This window comes from Mesitornis unicolor, unplaced genomic scaffold (genome assembly GCF_000695765.1).
Source record: "Mesitornis unicolor isolate BGI_N332 unplaced genomic scaffold, ASM69576v1 scaffold46522, whole genome shotgun sequence".
NCBI classification, from domain to species: domain Eukaryota; kingdom Metazoa; phylum Chordata; class Aves; order Mesitornithiformes; family Mesitornithidae; genus Mesitornis; species Mesitornis unicolor.
In genome coordinates this window covers 386-23,331 of record NW_010172098.1, presented here as the reverse complement: position 1 = coordinate 23,331, position 22,946 = coordinate 386, and the positions used below count along the sequence as shown (strand labels likewise).

General features: G+C 36.8%; 1 protein-coding gene across 1 annotated transcript in view; it reads right to left on the bottom strand.

Moving 5' to 3' along the window:
- Nucleotides 1–2,406: 2,406 nt before the first annotated feature.
- Nucleotides 2,407–22,946, bottom strand: part of LOC104537397 (retinoblastoma-associated protein-like) — a gene marked incomplete at its 3' end in the record, with an annotated part of 20,759 nt that continues 219 nt past the window's right edge. The window contains exons 2-10 of the mRNA XM_010180262.1: nucleotides 15,319–15,431; nucleotides 13,201–13,335; nucleotides 11,297–11,335; nucleotides 10,593–10,660; nucleotides 9,056–9,166; nucleotides 6,610–6,758; nucleotides 5,835–5,912; nucleotides 3,925–4,034; nucleotides 2,407–2,484 (exon numbers count right to left, since the gene is read on the bottom strand). Of these exons, the coding sequence (XP_010178564.1) occupies nucleotides 2,407–2,484; nucleotides 3,925–4,034; nucleotides 5,835–5,912; nucleotides 6,610–6,758; nucleotides 9,056–9,166; nucleotides 10,593–10,660; nucleotides 11,297–11,335; nucleotides 13,201–13,335; nucleotides 15,319–15,431 (881 nt within the window). The remainder of the gene's footprint in view (nucleotides 2,485–3,924; nucleotides 4,035–5,834; nucleotides 5,913–6,609; nucleotides 6,759–9,055; nucleotides 9,167–10,592; nucleotides 10,661–11,296; nucleotides 11,336–13,200; nucleotides 13,336–15,318; nucleotides 15,432–22,946) is intronic.

Sequence of the window (22,946 nt, the reverse complement as noted above, 5' to 3'; positions counted from 1 at the left end):
AACCGAGCGATTCTGTGATTCTGTGAATTACTTTTAACAGCAATAAAGTGGTGGAATTGCAATCCTTGTATGTAAAAATATTCATTTAAATCAAGCAACTCCCTAACAAAACTACTCTGACTTTTGTACAGAAATAATATAAAAGAGTGGTGAATGAAGACTGTTTTTATGTTCCAAGTCACCTGTTCACAAGTGTAATAAGTAAGATGTATTAAAATATGGCAGTCACAAGAAGATACAGCCTTTTAAATACATGTGCTTTGAAAACCCACATTTTTCAGAGGCAGAGCTGTCAACATTCCTACTGGCAATGGCAAGAGAATAGTCTTTTCCCTCCCTGGATCTGAACCCAAAAGTCAGATTAAAATTTAAACTTTTACTTTAACCCTTATTCCTTCTATTTCAAATAGAAAGGCTACAATTTCTGTAATCCTTATTCTACAGATCCACTGGTGAAAATTATTAAGATTCTCATCAATTTCTGAGAGCTTTAGAGCAGATCCTAAGTGTCTGGGTCCAGAAAGAAGTCATTATAAGAAGATTCAAATTAATAAATATGGTGCTTTCAAAAGCATAACCTGTAAGGAGTTCTACTTAATGCAGAGAGAGCTAATGATACACTTTTCACTCCATGCTGGTGACCAAAGGTTTACTGCCATCTAGTGACACTTCTGTGGCTTTAGGAAAAACAGTTACTACAACCCAAATTACTGCTGGTGAATAAGCCTTCACTTGAACTGCCTTAAAGAGCATCAGTTTTGGAAAACTCAGACAAAAGTCTGACTGTGGATGGAGAGACTCTAGACTCACTAGACCTCCTCTCAATATTAAAGTTGGTTCAGCACTGCAGAAACTTGGTATTCCTGGACTTTCTTAATAAAACTTCTACTTCAAGAACTTTAATGAAGCATTTTTCAGTGTTAGAGGGTTTTAATTCTAGTGTAATTGAAGTGTCAACAGCTATATATATTTGTCAAAAATAGGATTTAGTATCACACATTCGGTCTGGTAACTGAAAGACAAAATTATGCCTTTATGGCTAAAAAAGCATCATTGGAAGTTACAGACTTGAAGCATAAGACTAAATGGAATCACGAAGGCAAATCAAATTAAGCCTTTCACAGTCACAGATGATTAAAAGTTCTTTCTTAAACTGATCAATATCTCTCTCAGCTGCATGTCTGCTTTTATTATTTTCATGAAGAAGCTTTTCAGAACCTTACTGCTCTGTTGGCTAGAAAACAATTAGTTTCTGCAGATAGCATTAAGTAGATTTATAGTGGATGCACAAGCCCAGAGTCCAATTTATTCTTCCACAAGCATATAAACATTGTAGAAGTACTGTAAGTAAAAACAAAAATAATTTTACTTGTCTTAGAAAACCAAAGTAATAATTAAGGCTACAATATTTTGACCTCTCTCATCTCTACAGTATGCTAGAATGAAAGGCATTTATACAGCAAACATGGAACAAGAACTTCACTGTCCAATTTTATTAAATCTGACACCTTAAGAATAACTGCCTGTGCAAACACTTCTCTGTCCACATAGCACATGGTATTGCAGTGACACAGCTGGTTAGTTCTTGAGCACCCAGGAATTTCTAAGCACCATCAAGCTAAAACATACTGATTTTGTCAAAAAAGAAAAAAAATACAACCCTAAAAAGCCTAAAAACAAACAAAAAACCCCAAACACAAAACACCAACAACCAAAAAACACCAAACTATGTGGCACAAGGGAAAAATGGTACATCCAAATCTCCTTTCCTTTGGTTAACTGAATTCAAGCTCGCAGCTTTCCTGCATATGATTGTAAAGCAAACAATCTCCAATTAAAACAACATTTCTACCATATCTGTTTTCCTGATAAACCAAAATATGTTGGTACTCTGAAATGTTAATCTTCCCATACTGAAAAAACATTACTAAGAAGAAAAAGACCACAGGAGAAGAAATGTGTGTGCGTATAAAATCCGGTATCAGGAAAGGAAGCCAGAAGATACAGAGATGGAGAAAACATGACAAAGAAAGATAAAAGTATAGCACACAAAAGTACTACCATGGAAGTATAAAGTTGCATTCTCACAAGAACAAACAGAGCAAGTTATTTCACAGACATGCTGCACTTCTTAGATAATTCAGTAAAAAGCTTTCTCTGTTTTCCAACAACTTCACCAGGAACTGAGGGCACTCAGCACCCTTCAGGACATGCTCGCTGCTCATTAGTGACCAGAACTACAGTCTGTTTTATGACAGAAAACAAAACAAAAAAACCAAAACAACAAAAACACCACACCATAAACAAGAAAAACAGTTAGTTTCAAATTAAGAACCTACTCTAAAGATGACTATTTCTAGTTAGAATATTAAACAAAAGAACACAGCTTAAAAGAAAAACTCATACCGAACAGGAGTCTGTGGAAGCATAAGATTAAGTTCCTCATCTGGATTGTTTTTTACTGGTGTCCTCTCCAACTGTGAGCTACAGAAATGGAAAACAAATTTATGAAGAACTAATGTAATTTTAAAAAATGCTTTGTATAAGGACTTGTCAATCTGAAAACAGTAGAACAGGTTTTTAGAAGATATAGATGTCCAACCACTCCAGTTGTTAGAACTATGCAATTTAAATTCCAAGGTGGATTTGCTTTGAGCAGGATGTTGGATTAGATGACCTCCAAAGTTCCCTTTCATCTTCTTTTCCCATCCCTAGAATTCTATTTATAAATAGCTTAATTTATAGGTACAGCTGGTGTTAGCTCTATTTTAATCCAATTTTAAATGACTGCATTTTGCTAGCTCAGATAAAAGTCGCAGACTCACATCATAAGCCTAGTCCAAGTTATGGAAATACTGAATTGTCAGGAATCAATGGAATTTAAGTGTGTGACAAGAAAAAAATCAAATAGAATCATAGAATAGTTTGGGTTGGAAGGGACCTTTAAAGGTCATCTAGTCCAACATCCCTGCAATGAGTAGGGCCCATCTTCAATGACATCAGGTTGCTCAGAGCCCCATCTAACCCAGCGTTGAATGTCTCCAGTGATGGGGTATCTATCACCACACTGAGCAACCTGTTCTTTATGCCCAACTTAAACCTATCCTCTTTTAGTTTAAAACCATTACGCCTTGCCTCCTGCAACAGGCCCTGCTAAAAAGTTTGTTCCCATCTTTCTTATAGGCCTCCTTTAAGTATTGAAAGGCCACAATAAGGTCTCCCCGGAGCCTTCTCTTCTCCTGGCTAAAGAACCTCAGCCTGTCTCCACAGGAGAGGTGCTCCAGTCCTCTGATCATCTTCACGCTCCTTCTCTGGGCCTGCTCAATAGATCCATGACATCTGTATTACTGAACAGCATCAGGGAATGTGCCCTGTCACTGGTACTCAACTGCTTATTCTGCTAAACCATCTGTGGCACATTTCTGTCCTGTGTAAACTACCATTCCCCAAACAATCTGTGGATACAGATCAGAGTCGGAATGAACTGAGGACCACTCCCAGAAGGCAGTTTCCAAATGCCACCATCTGGTTTTAGGAAGAAGGACCTGGACAGTGCGGGCCCAAGCCATTCCATTCCAGCTGGCCCAAGAGCCATAACCCTGCCTCAGGCACATCTGATCAACTATGACATGGCCTAAGCCTTCTCCTCCTCTTCACTATTCCCCAGCTTCCCCTAGGTGACAGGGGCTTGTACAGAGTAAGAATTAGAGTAGAGCTTCCAAATCATTTTAGGTAGAGTCACAGTCATATGTTTTCTAATTATTAAGGTAAAGAAGGCTGATGATGCCAGAAACACCTTAGCTGATCTACAAACTTAAGAGGTCAACAGCATACCAAGATCTCCATTTATAGCACTGTGGGATGAAAAACAACACAAACTCATGTATTTTATTATAAAATGAAAGCAATAAATTGAAATATTACCATGCTATGACATCAGGCTGTAGAGTTGCATCATGATCCAGAAATAATCTTGCATCTATATCTTTATTTTTGAGATACAGCTCATCATACTGTTTTGAGAGAACTTCAACCTCAAAAAAAAATTTAAAAACCCCCTTTATTTCATAGGAACAAGTCTGACAATTGACTGAATAATATAAGCTAGTCCTACCTCATGAATACAATGCTGAAATGCTAAAAGAATGACCTTGGAGCTCACAAAGCCACTTCTCACACAACAGCTGAAACAAACATACCCAGGGGAAAATTATCATTCCCACACACAAACAAAGATAATCTTTTATAAGAGAAAACAATCCAAGATCATGAGACTTTTTTTGAAGAAATGTAGGTCTTGACACTGTAAAAGAGCTAAAAATAGCTAGAGTGGGAGACATCAACCTGGAAATCAAACTAACATTTCCAGGCTTTTAAATCTTTCCCTCTTTCTTCATGATCTTCCTAAGGGCTTATGCATACTTCTTGTCTAAAATATTTCAGTATTTCATAAACATCTGAAAAATTCAGATTCTCACTGCAAAAAAACAGCAGCTCTTAAACAAAATGGCTATACTGGGCTAACTGGAAAGAAATATTCAGCCAAAAATAAGAGTTCTGAATCTATCTGTTCACCAGTTCATAAAGCCTGACCATCAAATGCACAGTTAAGACAAATGAAATACCAACATTAAGTTTCAAAAGCTTTTTTTGTTTTGGAAACTAAAATATATCAAAAGCCCTGTGGTTTCTTTATGAAAATGAAAGTAATTTTAAATGTCCCATATTACTAGCTATTGTACTGATGATCTCAGCTATGACTGATGGTTATTTGGATTACATATATGAACTGACTACCTCTGAAATATTGCTGTAACTTTCTGCTTTGTTTTAGAACATCCCCTCAGGCACTCAATTTTCAGGAGCAAGGATCACGTGACTGGATTTTTCTTCAAATGCATCATTTTATACAATTTTCACCAGCAGAGTGTTAGACTAGTAATTTTGATACTATGCTTAAATTGATCAGCCTTGGATGAGAACCCTCAGTGATTTGAGAGTAAGCTGAATAATGATCTTTCCCTGCAAGTTCATACAGAGCTTCCCAACTGTATATACACAAACAAGTTAAAAAGTCTAGACAGACTGCTGATACCCTGAAACTAATTTTGGAAGATATTAAGATTTCTAGTGGGTCTTGTATTTTGTCCTCCACCCAACACATTCTGAAACTGAACAGAATATATCTTTGGCTGAATCTTGCAGACCTTCAGTCTGGTAAGCTTCAGAGCTGCTTATTTTCAGATCACGGTATCTATTGGTGAGCTAAACTTACTCTTTTAAGAATGACGGACGTAAATATGTTGCAAGAAGTTACCTACTAAGGTGCAATCTTGCATGCGATTGCATAGAGGTAGTCTGCTGCACCCAGGCTACAAGTCAGCAAGATAAAAGTGAGTTTGCATGGATGCAGCAGTCCAAACTCTGCCAATCGTAAAACTGAGTCTAATCTTTTGGGTATCTCTTCAACATGACTACAGTAACATGTCTCAATTATATTTAAATTGTGTAATTTAAGACTGTATGTATTTACAAACTGATTTCAGAGACCTGATATTGCAATAGTTGTATTTTAGATTAATGGCCTCACTAATGTCATAGTTGTGTCAAGTAGTTCTTACATCATGTTGTTTTGAGCAAAAGCACTGGTTCAGCCTTTATTAAATTCAAATGTAAAAGCTAAATATACTCTACGAATACTGGAACCCTGCTAAGCCACATTCCTGAAGAACAATGCATTTTACTAGATGATTTTAGAAGAACCTATTAGAACTTCATCAGTTTGGCATGAAGTAAAACACTGTTGTTAAACTGTCTTAAATTTCTTCAGTTACCTCCGGTAGTCCATTGGAGGCTGCAACACCAATAGAATTCAAGAAAGGAATAAAGCTTGTCAAATACACATTTTTGACCTAAAAAAGAGAAAAAATGTAACATTAGCAATGTACAGAGGCAGCCATGCATACATTGCATTCACGTCTTTAAACCAGGAAACTAAATGAGACACTTCTGTAATGCACTGTGTTTTATTTTCAATAAAGCAAAAATGACATTGCTTACAAATCCAAAATACAGTGATACATAAGCATGCAGTGTATAATCCACTGCTGAAACATTAAATGTCTAAACTGGGGAAGAACTGCACTCTTCCCAGCCCTCTTATAAATCCTGCTTTCATCATCTGCTTGAACATTCAAAATATCACAATGGGGTCTTTAAAAACCCACACAGCAGCAATGCGATTGTTGTGTACATTTTCTCATCATGGAATGCAGCTGTGAAAGCCCATCAGAGCAGCCCTGTATGCGCACACAACATGCTGTGAGCAGCCTGTAACTTTGTACTGCATTCTTCACAGTTCAGTTTCCATCACAAAGCTATCATCCATACCAAAGGGCTCAGGTTTTGGTTATTTTTGTTTTTTTTAAACTACTTACTAGAGAAATTACAGAATTAAATTACAGAATGTTAGAATACATTCACTACTGAACTTGAGATAATAATTAAGCAGGCACAAATACTGAGATTTAAAAGGACCGTTTAAATAAATGCACATTCCAGGTGGGTTTTAGCAACAAGATCTAACAGATTTTAAAACATGGGCATTACCTCATCCAAATTACAGTCATGCTCTTTACAAAGGATTTCAATAACTTTTGTATCGGTATCAATTTGCTTTGAAGTGCGTGTACTCCTGTTCTGACCTCTTCTTGGTGTTCGAGCTGAACCATTAACAGTCACTGCAGTCACAGCAGACTCTGGAAAGGGAGTCAGAACCATCACAAGGTTACAGTCATCTTAAGAGAGAAGAGTTCTAAATTTTTAAACCTAAGAGATTCAGATTTCTATACTATTTTTCAGGTTGTCTTCTTAAGTATTTCCCTTTTCATCTGTTCAGCTGGGTAAGAAGCCTTCACTACAGAAAATCTATGCAAAAAGAAAATGAATTTTTAAATTCCGACATCAATATTTGGACATTTTGTTTTCAAAATGCTATTCAAAACACAGAATGTTATAACATTTCTTGTAAGTAGCTTTGAATAAGCATTTGTTTTGCAAATATAGGAAAGCCTTATCTTTTCACAGATAAGGAACTCTCTGTTCTATTTTAACTAAAGTGTAAAACAAAGAGCTGAAAGAGTTACTTCACTCTATGTGTCTGAAGGTTAATAAAGTCAGTGCTGGTGGGAACCTGGAATATGACTCTGCAGGGAATTCCTCCTTTTCCCTAATACCCCCAGGCTAACAAGCCGGAAAAAACAAATTCACCTTGGAGAAGACATTTAAAAAGTCTTAATTCAGTGAGGTAAAAATCTTTCACTTTGTTAAGCTCAAAGTAGATGGCTTCAGTATTGTCATCTTGAAATATGTGAACTATGTTAATAAAATACATGAATATCATTAAATATTGTTGATTTAAAAATGACACTTTAATCAGCATGCTGTTCTCATTTGTAATGTTATTTGTATTTGATAACTGCTCTGAGAAAATCTGACAAACTACACTGCTCGGGTGGTTGAATCTTAATCCCCTCAGCCTGAGTCAGATCATAAAGCTTGGCATCATTCAGCACAATGTGAAGCTTCTCAGTCACGAGGAACTTAACAATGCTTTGTGTTATTTGCTAAAAGAATGAAGTGCTGTTTGACAGTTTACACAGCACCTGCACATAGCACACAACTTCATGTCAGAAATCTTTGTGTTTATGACAGTGACACCCATATTTGCAATTTAGTCTGAAATGGCAGCATTTCTGTTCAAGATACAATCCACAAAACCAAACTGTCTAATAATGAGCTCCTAGTCTTCATAGTTTCACTAAAAAAATCAGTGTGGACAGAGTTCAAAAACAGGTAGTTTCAAATCAGTGTTCTTTGAATAAGATCTGCTTTATAACATCTGAAATAAGCAGTAGCATATGTCTGTCTTACTATGAAGGGCAAATTTAAATTCAAAATAGTACTGGAGGAAGGCAGGGATTTGCTAGCCACAAGCCCATCCTTTCCCACCCTTTATCTGTATTAGCATTAGAATAAAGGCAAGGTTATTTGCTCTTACCTGCGGCAAATAATAACTAGGTCAGACAAATATCTTCCAAAAAATGGAATATGAAGAATATAGAAGTGAATACATTATCTACTTAGGACATTATAACCCAAGTGGATAATTAGTTGTGAAACAAAGAAATAAAGCAAGTAGATTTAGGCTATAAATACTAGTGTTGCATCCAAACTCAGCAGAGGATAAACTTATTAGTATTAAAAAAATTGTTTTCTACATACTGTGGCTCCAAACACATAGTATATCAATGTCATAGCTTGCAGAAGAAAATATTCCACAAAACCAGAACTCTATCTTTGAAAGTTACCATAAATGCTTACTTTCTCTGCCTTTTTAGTGAGGCTTTGCAGGTTTTAAGGATAGAAACTGAAAGTACAAAAAGTGACCACTAAACGCAAGTTTCTATAGTGAAGACCCATTACATTTTTACTTAGAGACACTTGCAAATAACAAAGGGGAATAATAAAAGCAAAGCAATCTATGCTTTAGCTCTACCATTTGATTTTGAGCTACTGCTGCAGTAATGTTTGCTGCTCACCATATATTTCCTCTAAATGTCTGTATAGTCCAGTATCTGGTACATTCCTGTTGTCATCATACTGTTATATATTAATGAAATAACAGAGTTATAGCACCATCTTTTCCTTTTGTAACTCAAAACAAACCTCAATAACAGCTCTCAGTCATCATCTACCCAGAACCTGAATTCTTTTACTAAAGTGCTGCTGTTTTACCCTGCATAATTCATATGTGCAGAGGACACAGCAAGTAGATGGTAGGAATAGAAAAAAAAATAATTATATTAAATACACTGCCACATTCAGATAATTTAATTCAAGTTCACTATCATCTAAATTGAACTAAACCATCAAAAAATCCATTTTAATAAGCTTAAGAAGTTTCATTATGTTAATTATGAATGTTAGCATGACTCTAATAGATATTTAACCAGTTTACTTTCTACTTTAGTGAACAAAAAAATAAAATCCTTACTGTATGGTTCCTTGAGCATAGCAGGAGGTGACAGTTTGATAAAATAATCTAAGACACAGAGCAACAACTGGAAAGAAATCACGAGGTCATCTTCCACTTGCAACACTTTCCCTGCAAATGTTTAAAAAGGTAAAGAAAACCTTTGTGAGATGTTTGACTTAATTTTAAAAGTAATTTTGAAAAAAATAAAGATTTGGAAGTTCATTTAATAAAACATTACAATTAGAAATCAGAAAGCATCATACAGGATGCCAGTGTTCTTTTAAGGCTATTGATTTTCAAACTCATGGTTCTTAAGACGTTTGTTGCTCTAGAGATAGCATGGATATAAATAAATTAACTGTGCACAAAATTCCTACCTCTCAGTGCTTCCTCCTGATTTCTTTTTCATTTTAGTATAGTGGAGTAACTGCGTAGACTATTTTACCTGCGTGTACATCTTATTTCTGTGTGATTATTCCTCACTTTCTTTTTTGTGGTCTTATGCAAGCTTAGTGAAAGTTGCTAAGTATTCAGAAAGCAGGAGTTGCTAGTATATATTGAAGAGAAATTCAAAACATGCTAGGACACTGTATGCTTAGCCCGTCAAATTTATATTAAATTACTTAAAAGTCAGACAAACATCAGCGTGAAGAGCACTTTTAAGACTACATTATTCCAGCTGTTCCCAAATTATGATTCATATGCCAGGGAAGATATCTACAGGGCCATTCCAAGACGGTGCACATCACCACAAAAAATTAGGAAAGCCAATAGCAATTCAGAACAGCTACAGACCACTGCTTGTGGTCTATTTACACATTTTTTACACATTTTACACAATTTTTGTGTTTATTCTCTATCAGAATTAGCAAGAAACATCCAGGCTCTTCCGTGACTTCAACTATTTGCTGGTAAATTTTAGCTTATATGAAGCTCAACTGATTGAAGATCAGTTTCGACGGCAGAGATGTGTACATTTCGCTGATAACACAGACCTGGAGTAAGCAGCAATTAAGATACACAATTCATTCCTTTTTGTAGGAACAGTACAATGAGACAGGACGCCATGGACTACTATAACTGTTTCATCACTCAGCTTTAACTGGAACTTCAGCCTTTTCAAGGAAGAATTCTAGTATACATAATGTCAGGGACTTATAATATTATCTTCTTATTCTTTGATTTATTTATTTTTATATTTAATATATTTGTAATATATATAAATGCCTATTTTTAAAATTCTGCTATTCTTTTCAGGTAATCATCCATTAATAAAATATTGGCAGACTATAAAGCACCTCAGAATAGACTCAAATACAGAATATCAACCTTCAAAGTAAAAAAAAAAAAAAAAATCTTATAAAGCCTAAAAAAACATATTTTGTACTCAGGAAGTAATGGAAGTTAAAAGAATAGCCAAATTGTATAGAAAGATATATTACTGAGTAGTAAGCCACACAATAAGGATGCTGGTCTCATACTGGACACGTAAAACAAACTCAAACTCACTTCAACAAACAGTCAGTAATATAACTGTCTTTTAAACAAAACTCACCTTTTGCCAGCAAAAAAGTAATCCAGTAATTTTTTAGGACTAATACAGAACTGAGTTCAGCAGAAATCCTGTAGAGACATAAAAATAAAGTCTTTGCATTAACAGATCTACAATAATTTAAACTATAGTCTCTGAAAACATGCTTCAGTCTATGGAACAATTTAAGACATTTCCCACATAGTTAAGTTTCTTAATAATGTTGTTCCATCCCCTATGTAATTATAACTACACATTTGAAAAATATTAAGTCTCTGTAAACCCATTCAAGAATCAGGAAATATCTGTATCAGCCTTGGGAAAGAAAGTGAATGTGGATAATTCACTTAACTGTTACGAGCTGTTTTCTCTCTTGTGCCTTTGACTAATGCCCTATTCTCCAGTCACAGCATGAACACAAGCCTCATTTGGGAGTTGCTAAGGCATTTTTAATCCATTCATTTGTTGCTGTGATTAGGAAGTTCACTCTCCAAATGTACATTTCCACCATGCCTTGGGTGGTCATCCTTCATGGAAGAAGCGATCAAATTATATATATCACTTCTGAGGCTTTCATCATCTCTCACTCAAATTCAAAGTCTCCACTAAAACTAAATTAAACACATGACATACTATGACTTAGGTCAATCTTAATGGGTTAAGAAAATAAATGCTGACATGTTTTATACATTATCTCAACAAACACAATTTAGGAAAGTGAAACTTACTCACTACTAGGTTGTTCCAGAAAAATAAGGCCACAAGTCCTAGGAAATAAAAAGAAATTCTTATTTTTAAACACTTTGCTGAAAGCAAGCTGTGTAATACCTTTGACTTCAATGTAGTAAAAAATACACCAGTTCACAAAACATTATTCTAACTTAAAAAATGCTGACTCTTGTAGAGCAGATTAACAACAGAACAACTAAAGCCCTGCCAGAGCTGAAATAACGCTGTTGCTTGCATGCTTATGTCAAAGCTTGCATAGTAAAACAATTTTAAGTTGGTATAATAAAATTTGTTATTGTTTTCTTTTACAGAAAGACGGGATTAATACGTACATAGTTACTCAGTGGCTTGTAAAACGCAGCAAAGTATGTGCTACAGCTGCGCAGAACACTCTATAAAAGGGCATTTTAAAAATCTTTATTCTTTCCGCAGTGTCACTGCAAGCCTTGTGGTAAAATGTTTCTTCTAATTATTCTAGGTACGTGTCATTTCAACAAGTAAATTCAGTTTATTCAAAATGAAAACAGGGGAAAACCACAAATTTTGAATCCTCCTGTTTGAAAATATTGTTATTGCAATCCAAGATTTGAAAAAGTAAGCAAGTGAAGAAGAGTTAGAGAAGGGACAAAAACACGCTTACGTAAATCTGCAATGACACTTTTATAGCCCCGAAAAGACCTGCAATGCGTGAAAACAAATTATTTACAGCTTTCATAGAACTTTATCCCTTTAAGGCAACTATAAACTTTACAAAAATGTTGTGATGTACACATTATCCAAGCTAATGCCAAGTGTGATGGACTGGACTTTGAAAAGACAAATAAAACTGGTATGACATTTGTGTCTTGATTCTATAAACTACCAATGGGTGACCTTCTAGCCCTTTCAAGGGTCATTTAAGGGATCTTTGAGAGCTTTTTGTGGTCAGAGAGGCAAAACGTTACAGTGACTCAAACTCTTATAGGTGAAAAGTGCCACAGCGCTCTGAAGCAGTGGGATCAATTACTACGAGCACCATGGAAAGACACTTCAATGTTTAATAACATGAAAGTTTTCCACTGATATATGCTACACAGTATTTCACAAACTGATTAAAAATTGTCTCAGAGGATATCAGATCTTGCCAATACGCACCTATGCTACCACACAACAGCCTGTAAAAGGATCTAAAGCCTTTATCATCTGTCTTCATGTTAAAGCATAGAGTGTGGCAACTTACCACCTTAGAGTAACACCAACTCAAAGAAAGCAGCCATTTGAGAACTTCCTGATTTTCAAGTCACACACAGAGAGCTCTTGGAGCACTGTGCCGTAAGCACATTCAATTTACTGTGTACAAAGAGAATGCCCCTTGACTTTTATTGTACGGTCAGCAAAACCTCTTAGAAAGGTTTATCTTGATTACAAGTGAGAACTGCTAAGAGAGCAGGCCCTGCAACACCCCTAGATGCTGGCAAACAGCCTTCAGTTCCAGATCTGAGAGAGAGAGACTATCTCACTTGAGCTTTTTTTTTTTTTTTTTCTTTCTAGAACTTCTTAGAAAGAAACTCTTGGGTTGAGATTTGGGGAGGGGTAGGCAGGCAGAACAAAAAACACTAGATAGTAAACCAATGTTACACTTGCAAAAAGCTTATCAAAGGGACTAGCAAACCCTTGTCATGCTGCTCTTACTATTGTTTGTACCGCAACAAGAGGATTGTTTAACAAAGCATTATCATAGTTATGGAGTAAAATGTAAGATATGTTTATCCAATGCATGTAAACAGTTCAATTTCACTGTTTGGTAAATATTAGCACACAGAGTTTAAATGGGCTATTCAAATACACTGTTTGAAAAACCTACATACTTAAATGTTGACAGCCATAAAGAATTCATAATTTCAAAACGAAAAGTGTATACTACCTTTCAAACTTGTGGTATAGTGCAAGTAATACATCGTATTTCTTTTTCAGTCTTGATACAGTGCTATCAACTTTAGTGCTTATAGTATCCATGTTAACATCCACTTCTTTCAGAAACTGAAAAAATGTGCACACACTGGAGAAAAAAAAGGAAAAAATATGTCAGATTATCATAACTGAGAATAACCATTATGCAGCAGCTCTCTAAAAACCCCAAAACCCACTGCCATACTTCACCAGACTCCACCATACTCTTACAACTAGGAGTGACTGAGCACCTTGCTTTGGAAAATACTTGCTTGCCATGAGCCCAATATACCACCTTTACATTTTCCAGATATAGGAAAACTGCTCAACAAGGTAGCAGAGGTGTCTCACAATATGGGCTCCACTACAGAAAGACAATTTTCTTGGCAAACACAGGTATCTTTGGAAGTCAGAATTTGCTAACTAGACATCTTTCTTCCTTGCTCTGCCAGCAAAACCACAAATATCCAACACATACATCTCAACTCTTCTGCTCTAGCTAGAAGTTCTACTTTAGAAGTGTTCTTACTGCTCTTGGTTCCATCCATGCTAAAGTGACCTAGAAATGAAAACTGAAATGAATGCATTGAATTATATGTAATTCCATATTACATGGTCCAGGGGCAAGGACAGCCCCACCCTTAGGAAATTATGCAGGGGACCAAAGTTTTCCCTACTCATCCATGTAATGTCATGGCCACCAAGAAAGCATTTTGTTATTCTGTTCATAATCAAAATGAGCAGATTACTAAAAACTGAGGAGGAAGCTATCAAATATATTCAGCTATTTCAACTATATCTTGATCCTTTATCAGAATATAGGATTCTGAGAGATTTTTTTATCTGTGTCAGATTAAAAAACAAAACATAAAAACAATCAAGTTCATTTGGTAATCCTTATACTGAGGAATGAAAAACCTTTCCAATATATCTGTGTGGCTCTAGAGGATAAGATGATTGGTAGTAGAGGATAAGACGACTGGTAGAAATCCTTGCCAGATTGACATTGTAGCTGACAAAAAGCCCAGGGCTAACAAGCAATTCAGTACTGCTACAATAAAAATCAGCAGAGTAATAGCTTACTCTTTGAAACCCTAAGGGAAAAAGTCTCTTTCTGTTTGCAGCACAAGTAGGTCTGTACTCGGGTGGAACACACTGAACATTGCTGCTCAAATGCAATTAGATTTCATCCACATGGTTCCAAGTCAGTCAAGACTGAAGAGATTAAGTTGAAACATAGGTCCTAACCACTGCTCTGGGAGATGATGCAAGGCAGAAGAGGCATGGAAAAGTCTAATTATAACAGATTACTTCCAGGAAAAGGATATTCTGGCCCAAGTCTGGGGCCATTACCACGATGTGCCCAGTGTTCTGCCTTAGCCTCCTGCCCCAGAGCATCCAAAGGCTCTGCTTTTTCACATGCTTTTGACACACGGCACAGTTATTAGGCAGATGGCACTGGAATTCTTTCCTTAGAGGAATTTAACACAATGTATGCCTACAGCTGTTGCTGCCTAAATTAACCTTATAAACAGATATTGTTCTGTAATCTTAATTTCTGTATTATGGATTTAGTGAATATACAATATGATAGTAACAGTCCCCTAGAAAAAAGCACGTACAGAATTACAAAATTTAGACTGGCATTAAAATTTTTGAAAAAAGCAGCATGCTGGCAAACTATTTGAAGAGGAATAATTTTTTCCACTTCTTGATTTAGGCTAAGCCTAACCCTGGAAAAAGGGTTTTCTAGAAAATCTCGATACAGGGTAAGAAAGGAAAATATTTTAAGTGTAATTTACACCAAGTTAAATTTATGAAGACTTTATGTTGAGCAAGAACAAGAATCAGCTCTGTGATACAAACAAAGCCAGTCACAGGTGAATCAAGCAAGTATCACTGCTCCCTCAGCTAAAATGATAGCAAGACTCCAAGTTTACTGAAAAGTTCAGAATTTCCGTAAGTAACCTTCACTTTAAAATCAGCTAGCCTGATATGCACAAAGATATCCAATACTTTATAAACATTCTCCTTATAAAAATGTTGACAAGTTAACTGTTGAAATCTAAATTTACAACTTAAATTCACTTACCTTATGCTTATACTTTTCAGAAGCTCTGTGAAAGTGAATGTAATTTCATCCAGATCAACTGCTACAATAAAGATACAGACGCCCCATGTTTCCTTTTTCTTTTTGTTATAAGCCTTTTAGAAAAAAGAGAAAACAGTTTTTATTTCTATTATGCAACAAAAGTGTGTAATATATGGAAAGAATTAATTTGTCCAAACTGGATTAGAAATGGTGAAACAAAACACCCTCAAGCAAATATTTTACTACGATAGCCAATTATTCGATATGAAAGATGAAAGACCAAGCACTTCAACTCTTATTCCTAGAGTACAAGATAAATTTTACCCATACAATTCAGCAAAGCTTTGAAACAGAAGCTCTGAGTCCATGGAATGTTTATGCAAAGCAGAAACTCTGAGTATATTTTTTCAAGTTACTATATTTGACCATAAGAAGACACTGAAGGTTAAGGCATCAGGAGAGAAGCTATAAGAAAGAAACAAACATAAAATCATTGAAGAGACAAGGCAATATTCAGACACCCATCACAGTTGAACTACAAAACTATCTCTTTGTTTAGTAAAGTACGATAATAACAAGGACCTTCAGGTATATTCCTACCATACATCTATATTTAAGGTCTTCTGCTGCTTATAAATAAGGTACAAACTGTAATAGATAATTATTCACCAAAGAAAAGCCATGTGGGCATCAGCTAAGATTCCAGTAGCCTTCCACCAAAATAGCAAGTCAACAGAAAACCTCTGAAGAGGAGTGTTTTGTAGAAGCATGGAAGAAAAAATACAAGCAAGTATACCACAGGTTTTGGAAACAAAGTTATTTTGATGACAAGAACTAGGCATAGGTGCAGTACTGCAAGACTCCTAAGACAGCAAACTCTTAAGATACACTTTGGACATTTGGCACCCTTGTTAACAAGTCTCCAATGCCACCCAGGCCGACAGCCACTTCAGCAAAGGAACAGAGTTTAAGCATGTCTCTAAGCAGCTCCAGGTCAGATGTGACATCTGCTGGAGTAAGGTCTGGCTTTGCAAGAACAATCTTTAATCTCCTTATTCAGTATGGTTTGGGGTAACAACTCATTTATTTCTACCATTAAACAAGATGGCAGCCTCAGAGGCAGCCTGTCAGTCCACTAGATTCAAACCATAACAGCGAGTCAAACACCAATATCAGGATGACACCCATATCCACTGCTCATGTTACAGGATGCTCTGGGCACCTTCTCAACCAGACCAAAGATGTTGGATGACTGCTGGCCTAACAAAAAAAATTACACAGAAGCCAGGATGAACAAACAGATTATTATTTTTTCTAGTAGGAAAGAAAAGGCGAACGGCACCTGAGCATGGTTGCCTCTGAACATCAGCTAAGGGAGAGAGGGAGGAAAACATGAAAGAACAGCAGACTGGGACTATCCCACCAGCTACTGCTGCTTAAAACACCCAAAGACACAGTCTTACTTTTCTGAGAAAACTGCAGTTTTCCTATCTGCCTATACCCATGCATGAAGATTTTAGGGGTAGGAGAAGGGGAGAAGAGCTCTTCCTGGCAAGTTGGACTCCTGAGTGTTCTCCTCCACAAAGTCCTTCCCTCTCAAAACCCACAGACATTTTTCAGGTCCTTTCCTATACAAATAGTTAAAGCTGACTGCAGAACAAAAATGCAGCAGCAACACTCAGTTCAACTATTTTGGCAGTGTCATAACTCCATGGGAGCCAATCCTATGACACAACTTAACGGTTTGTTTAGAGCCAAAGCCAGACGATTCATCCCTGATGGACCTGAGGGCATAGGAATGGACACAAGACAAATTCACAGACAGAAATTAGTTTCTGAAGGTTTTCTTCTTAACCACAGTCTGACTCAAGACCTTTGTTGATACAGCACCACTACAGAAAAGGACAACAGCTCAATAGTTGTCCTTGGCTGTTGGTTCCAATGACTTCCAGTGACCTTATTTCAACTTACCATGAATCAAAGCCTACCAATCGCTAACTCAAAGATTATTTAGCACCTAGTAACCTACACAGATTTTTTTATTTTTTTTTTTAATATTAGGATTCTGGGGAACCAATGCTATGACTTCGGGCAACGTAGGTGAGTTCTGCTGAATCAATGTAATTTTCCATAGCAAGAGATCTAAAACTCTTCCAAAATATTTCTTTCTTATTCTGGACTTACAATTACTTCTACTTAATCTATCTTAAGCAGATCATCAGTCTGCCTAGATGTAATGAAAACAACCTGGAGGAGTCATAGACTTAAAATGCACACCAAACTGAACTATTGTGAAATGGGATTCTTGTCTCTCTTCTTTCCAGATGTTGTTGCAAGGTGTTAAAGGAACTAACAGAAATAACTTCAGTTCTCTACGTCAAGAGGTTCTCCAGCGCTAAACCAGTCTCAAGGAGGAGATGGTCACAGGAAGTTTCAGTTCTAGTTTGCAGTTAAGGATGTTTATTATTCTGCCAACACTGATACCAGTGTTGATGACAGCCTACAAAAGCAATCCAGAAATAGAAACTTCAAATTATGTTGTGTAAAAGAAGGTCAAGAGAAAAGTACATGAGAAATACACAAACACAGATGGGTATTTGAATCAAACGGGATACAGAATTTCACACTGTAAGTATCAAAAACCTAATTTTTGAAAGAGAAGATGTGGAACTTGTTGGCTTACTAAAACCTCAGCCACCACATTCCTAATCAATATAGATAACTAGCTAGATGGTACAAGAAACACTCACGTATGTGTTTACAATTACAGAGGAGGAAGATGGCAGGGAAGAAGAATCCAGAAGCCCTCACAATAGAAAACTGATCAGAATTAAAACTTGTAGGAAAAATGTCCTAGAAAACAAATTCTGAAAGTTAATACTGTACCCACTGTCTACATATAAGAAGCTCTGTATAAAGACAGCTAAATCCTCCATTTTTCAGTAACAACAGTCCTAAATTTTCTATTGAATGTTGTCTGGAAGATTACTATTGGTGCTCAATAGATTAAGTCAAATTCAATCAAAATACTAGCTGAAAGTAATGGAAGTCAATGGAAAGTACTGAACTGATGAAAACAGCTCTTTTGATATGAAAACTTCCTATTACACTTGCCTTGCATGTAGCAAGACTGCAGAGGACATCAATATTTCCCCAGGATGGGCAGAAGATGAGTTAACAAAGAAACTGTATGTCAGCTAGTGATGCTTTTGAAGTGCAAGAGCACAACACATATATGCAATCCATCTGCTACTAAGATACTGAGTATCATCAGCAAGAGGCCATGGTGATGATTTATGTTTGCTTTGGGACTTTCAATAGCTCTTTGTTTTTTGTTTAATAACAGAGGATCCTAAAATATCCCTAATTTTGCTCATCCATCCAAAGCTTCAGTGCAGTTGGGTTCAGCTTAGCTGCATTCTATAAATAAGTGACAAAGCTGCAGATAGAAAATACTTTATTAGCTCATAAGTCTTTCATGCTTTTGCCAAAAGCAAGAAAACTCTGCATGTCTTTTAACATCAGGATGAGGTGGTTTACCAACTACAATGTCTTCTTTTTCATAAGAAACTACAACAAAATGAATTGATTCAATTTATAAGTGAAATTTTATGCATTGGGAACATTTGACTTGACGATGACTAACTTTTTGGTGTATATAAAGCAACCTTGCTACATTTAAGAACTCATTTCATTCCTCCAATTAAGCTGTAGTTCATCTTCTAAGTTTTTTTCACTAAAAACATAGTTCAACTCTTGTGCGAATCAAGTGCTCTGCAGTATCTGCATACAAGTGTAAGTCACCAGTAAGAGAGCATTTCACAATGTTAGATGAGCAATTAGAAACAAGGAAAGGTTACAAGTATCTTCAGATGCTTAGAGACTTCCTGGGGAAAAAAACAGAAAGTAGCAATTATACACTCTCATGTCCATGAGGTACAGAATAATCACTGCTGGCTTGAATTATAGCACAGAAACAGATCAGTGTAGTACTTAAGGAAAAACAATTCATGGGCAAAGAAAGTTAAACTAGGAAGGACCAACTATGCAGACTGCAGATCTTTCATAACCAGAGCTTTTTAGTAGCGGGTTAGACAGGTACTTGATAAAAATTACTCAGGAATTCATGAGTCTGAACAGCCAAGCAGCGGCAGCAGAACAAGGGGCCACATTTCTCAAACAGTGCTATGAACAGCAATCAAAAGCTGAAACTCCAGCCTACACAGCACACACTACAGGAGGTTGGGCTATGCCTCAAGGTCCTTGGCAGACTCCAATTTCTACCAATTTCATAAACTACTTCAATTTTCTTTCCAGAAGTTTGTTTCCAATTTAGTCACCATGTTAGTTGTTCCTCACTATGGTTCTCTCCAATACATTAAGCAACCATTCACTCAAGTTTCTTTTCCCTGCTTACATCACACAATATTCAGATTCTCATTTTGTTGTTCTGCTATTGTTTATTTTAGTAAAGAACATAAGGAACACCCTGAACTTTTTCCAAGCAGTATTAGTATGGCTTCCTGGACCTCTCCTAGTCTTTTACACCAACAATCACATGCTGGTCACCAAAGCACATTAGTAATTCCAATAAATCTATTTACTCCATCTAGATTTTACATGCACTATTGATTCACAATACAGATTTCAGGACAGGCACAAAACATTAAGAATACAAGAGAAGCAAGCAACAGAGCCAATTTTTAAGCCAACAACTGCTGATGTGTAAGAGTTCTGAAATTGAGACACTAAAAACTACAATTCTAAAACAAACATTTTGTTTACCTTGGTTTGGTAAACAAGAGAAATGACAGAAATAAAAGTATTTGTATTACACTAATGCAAAAGCTCTTATTTATATATACACGTCCATGTTTACAATAAACTTGTGCAGGAATTCACCAGATATAAAAAGAATTTAAAAATAAAACATCTTTCTGGTCAGATATCTTCTTTCACACCATATACCAACAGTGCAGATTCAGTATGAAACTTCTGGAAACAGCGTTTGGCGCTTTATCTAACAGATTCAGAGTTATGATTTTATTGTAGAACTGTGTAATTAAACTCTGGCTTCCAGAGAGGAAAGCTTTAATGTTCTCCAACCACAAAGGAAAACACCACCATATTTAAGTTATAGTGCTTTCAACAATTGCTCTCTGCAGGTCTAGTTTTTCCAACTAGAAGTCAGCTTAATTTTCCAGAAAGATTGTGTACCTGTCTCTCTCCTGTCACCTGCGTCCTCCTCTGCACCTCTCAGAGGTTCAGCCGTTTCAAGGACTCATGGCCCATCTGCGATACGGTACAGCTGTATATACTTGACTCAAATTGCCATGGAACAGATAAGTTGAGAGCACTGTAAGAAAAGCTACAGTGCAGAGAGAATGCAAGATAAGAAAGGTGAAATTTCAGACTTAAGTAGGATAGTTAGTAGCTCAAAGATTCAAAAGAAAAAATATCAGTGTGGAAAGCTGTGACACCCTGAAGAAAAAAAGCAGCAAGTCAGCCTGTTTTGGTAGTGCCAGCAGGTAGTTGGCACAGAAGATTCATTCCAGGGAGCAGCAGATACCAACCTTTCTCTCCTGACTGATGCTTGACTGGCCAGCAAAGACTTTTTAGGCATCTCACTGAAGTGCAGGAACACTTAGGCTGATAGGTCACTACATCCTAGGAATCTTGTGTGCACATGCCAAAAATAATTGGTTTATACTTTTAAGCTGCATATACCTTGTTTGCAGTCTCTTTGCACATGTACCCTATATGACCCAAGAAAAGACAGTACTAATACATGTTTTAAGTCACTAAATATTCACTGAGCAAGGATGCAGCAGGTGTTCAGACTAGGTCCAAGCCCACATTTGCACTCTGAATCTCTGCCAGTTACCACAGTGCCTAATGTCTGGGTCATGCCACTTCCTAGTTAGCACTGCAAGTCGCCTCCACATCCTCAGAGGCACAATTCTGAGATTAACCACAAAGAACAAGGTCAATGTGCCAAGGAAAGCAAGGGTTCAGGCCTTTATGCTCTGTAAATGGCTGGAAAGGGAATCATTAGATGCTACCTCTATTTCCATCAGTAGTCTGATGACTTAAGCTTCCTCAAGTCAAACCAAGAAGAAGATTAAACAGAAGTGTTCTGGTAGGTCTCTGTCTCAGCTGGTATCCTGCTATTTCCCTTTTCGCTTGAGAACAGAAAACTGCTACATAAGCTGCTTCTGTTCCAGTTCAGAGCTGAACAGGTTAGCACTGAACCACGCTGATTAAAACACACACATGTTTGCAGGACAGAGCCTAGGACAGCCCCTCCAACACATTACCTTTACCAGAGAGGAGAAAGAAGCGGACATTCAAGCACAGCCTTCTTCTAGGTCCCTGCAACCTGAACCAGAGAGTCACTCTGAGAAGCCAGGCTCTCCATGATAACAGCTTGACTTGGAAAGAGAAGCAGCAATTAGCCAGGCTGTTAATTTGCTTGACTTCACACTCAAGTGAAGCCTGCACTGGTCTCAGCTAGAAGCAGCAGCTCCTGTGACTGCCAGGTCCCTGTGGAGGCACATGCTTGCCAGCTTCCTCATCTCAACACCTTGCTGATACATCAGAAAGTCTGAGAATAAAGCCCTAGATTGAACTACAATGTAACACGTACTTCTTTCTATACATTGAAAGGCTCTTAGCATAGGCCTTAATTGCAAGACAATAAATATTAGCTATATGTCTTAATGAAGATCTAGTCATGGCCAGAAATTGTATCTGTTACTGAAAGAACTGTACACAGTCTCTCTCCCATGCTGTTACTGCATTGTGTTGCAAAACTCAAATGCATCAAGAGCTGCTATACCCATACTGCAGTTTAAAAACCAGACAACAAGGTATTACTAGTGACAGCATAGCTGTGGCAGGTCAGCTCAAGTTGCAAAAGAATAAGCAGAAGTTGCAACACATAAATGGGTGCTAGCCCACACCGTGGGAATAATATCCAAGCTAAGTACTTTAAATCTAATTCAGGTCTGTATGACAAAGCTTTAGTCATGATTTGTGTTGTAGCTGTTTGCACAGTCTGCTTGTTGAGACACCACGGATACACTGAGGAGAAAAAAAATAAGGAGAGGGCACAATATCTGTTGACACATGCCCAGTAACTAACTTTAAATGGAAATACCTCAACAATAAGTACATACAGATTAACATTACGCAGCAAAAAAAGTTTAACATACAAGCATCCCTTTCTGTGCAATAGTCTTCTCTAGACCCTTCCTTCTGCCTCATAAAGGATGCAGCAGAAAGAAACACACAGAAACATACAATGAGATGACCCGTATAAAGCTGACTCAGACATATCTGAAATAACTTGTGGTTTGAAGAATTAGTTCATCACATAGTGTTGTTTTCTACTGTCATTTATTGGTAATCTAAAAGAATTATTGAATCCATACCTTTATTGGACAACATTAACCAAAAAAAGGGAGATCTATAGAAATCAGTTCGTATAGGCACACATGCAGCAACATCCCACTTCAGTCTAACTGCACTCGGAAAAAACAAAGTCACACCGCACAAGCCTCTACTTGCAAGACACTCGGCTCCCAGTCCAGCAAAGTTACAGCTCAATAATTCAGCTCGGGCAGGGG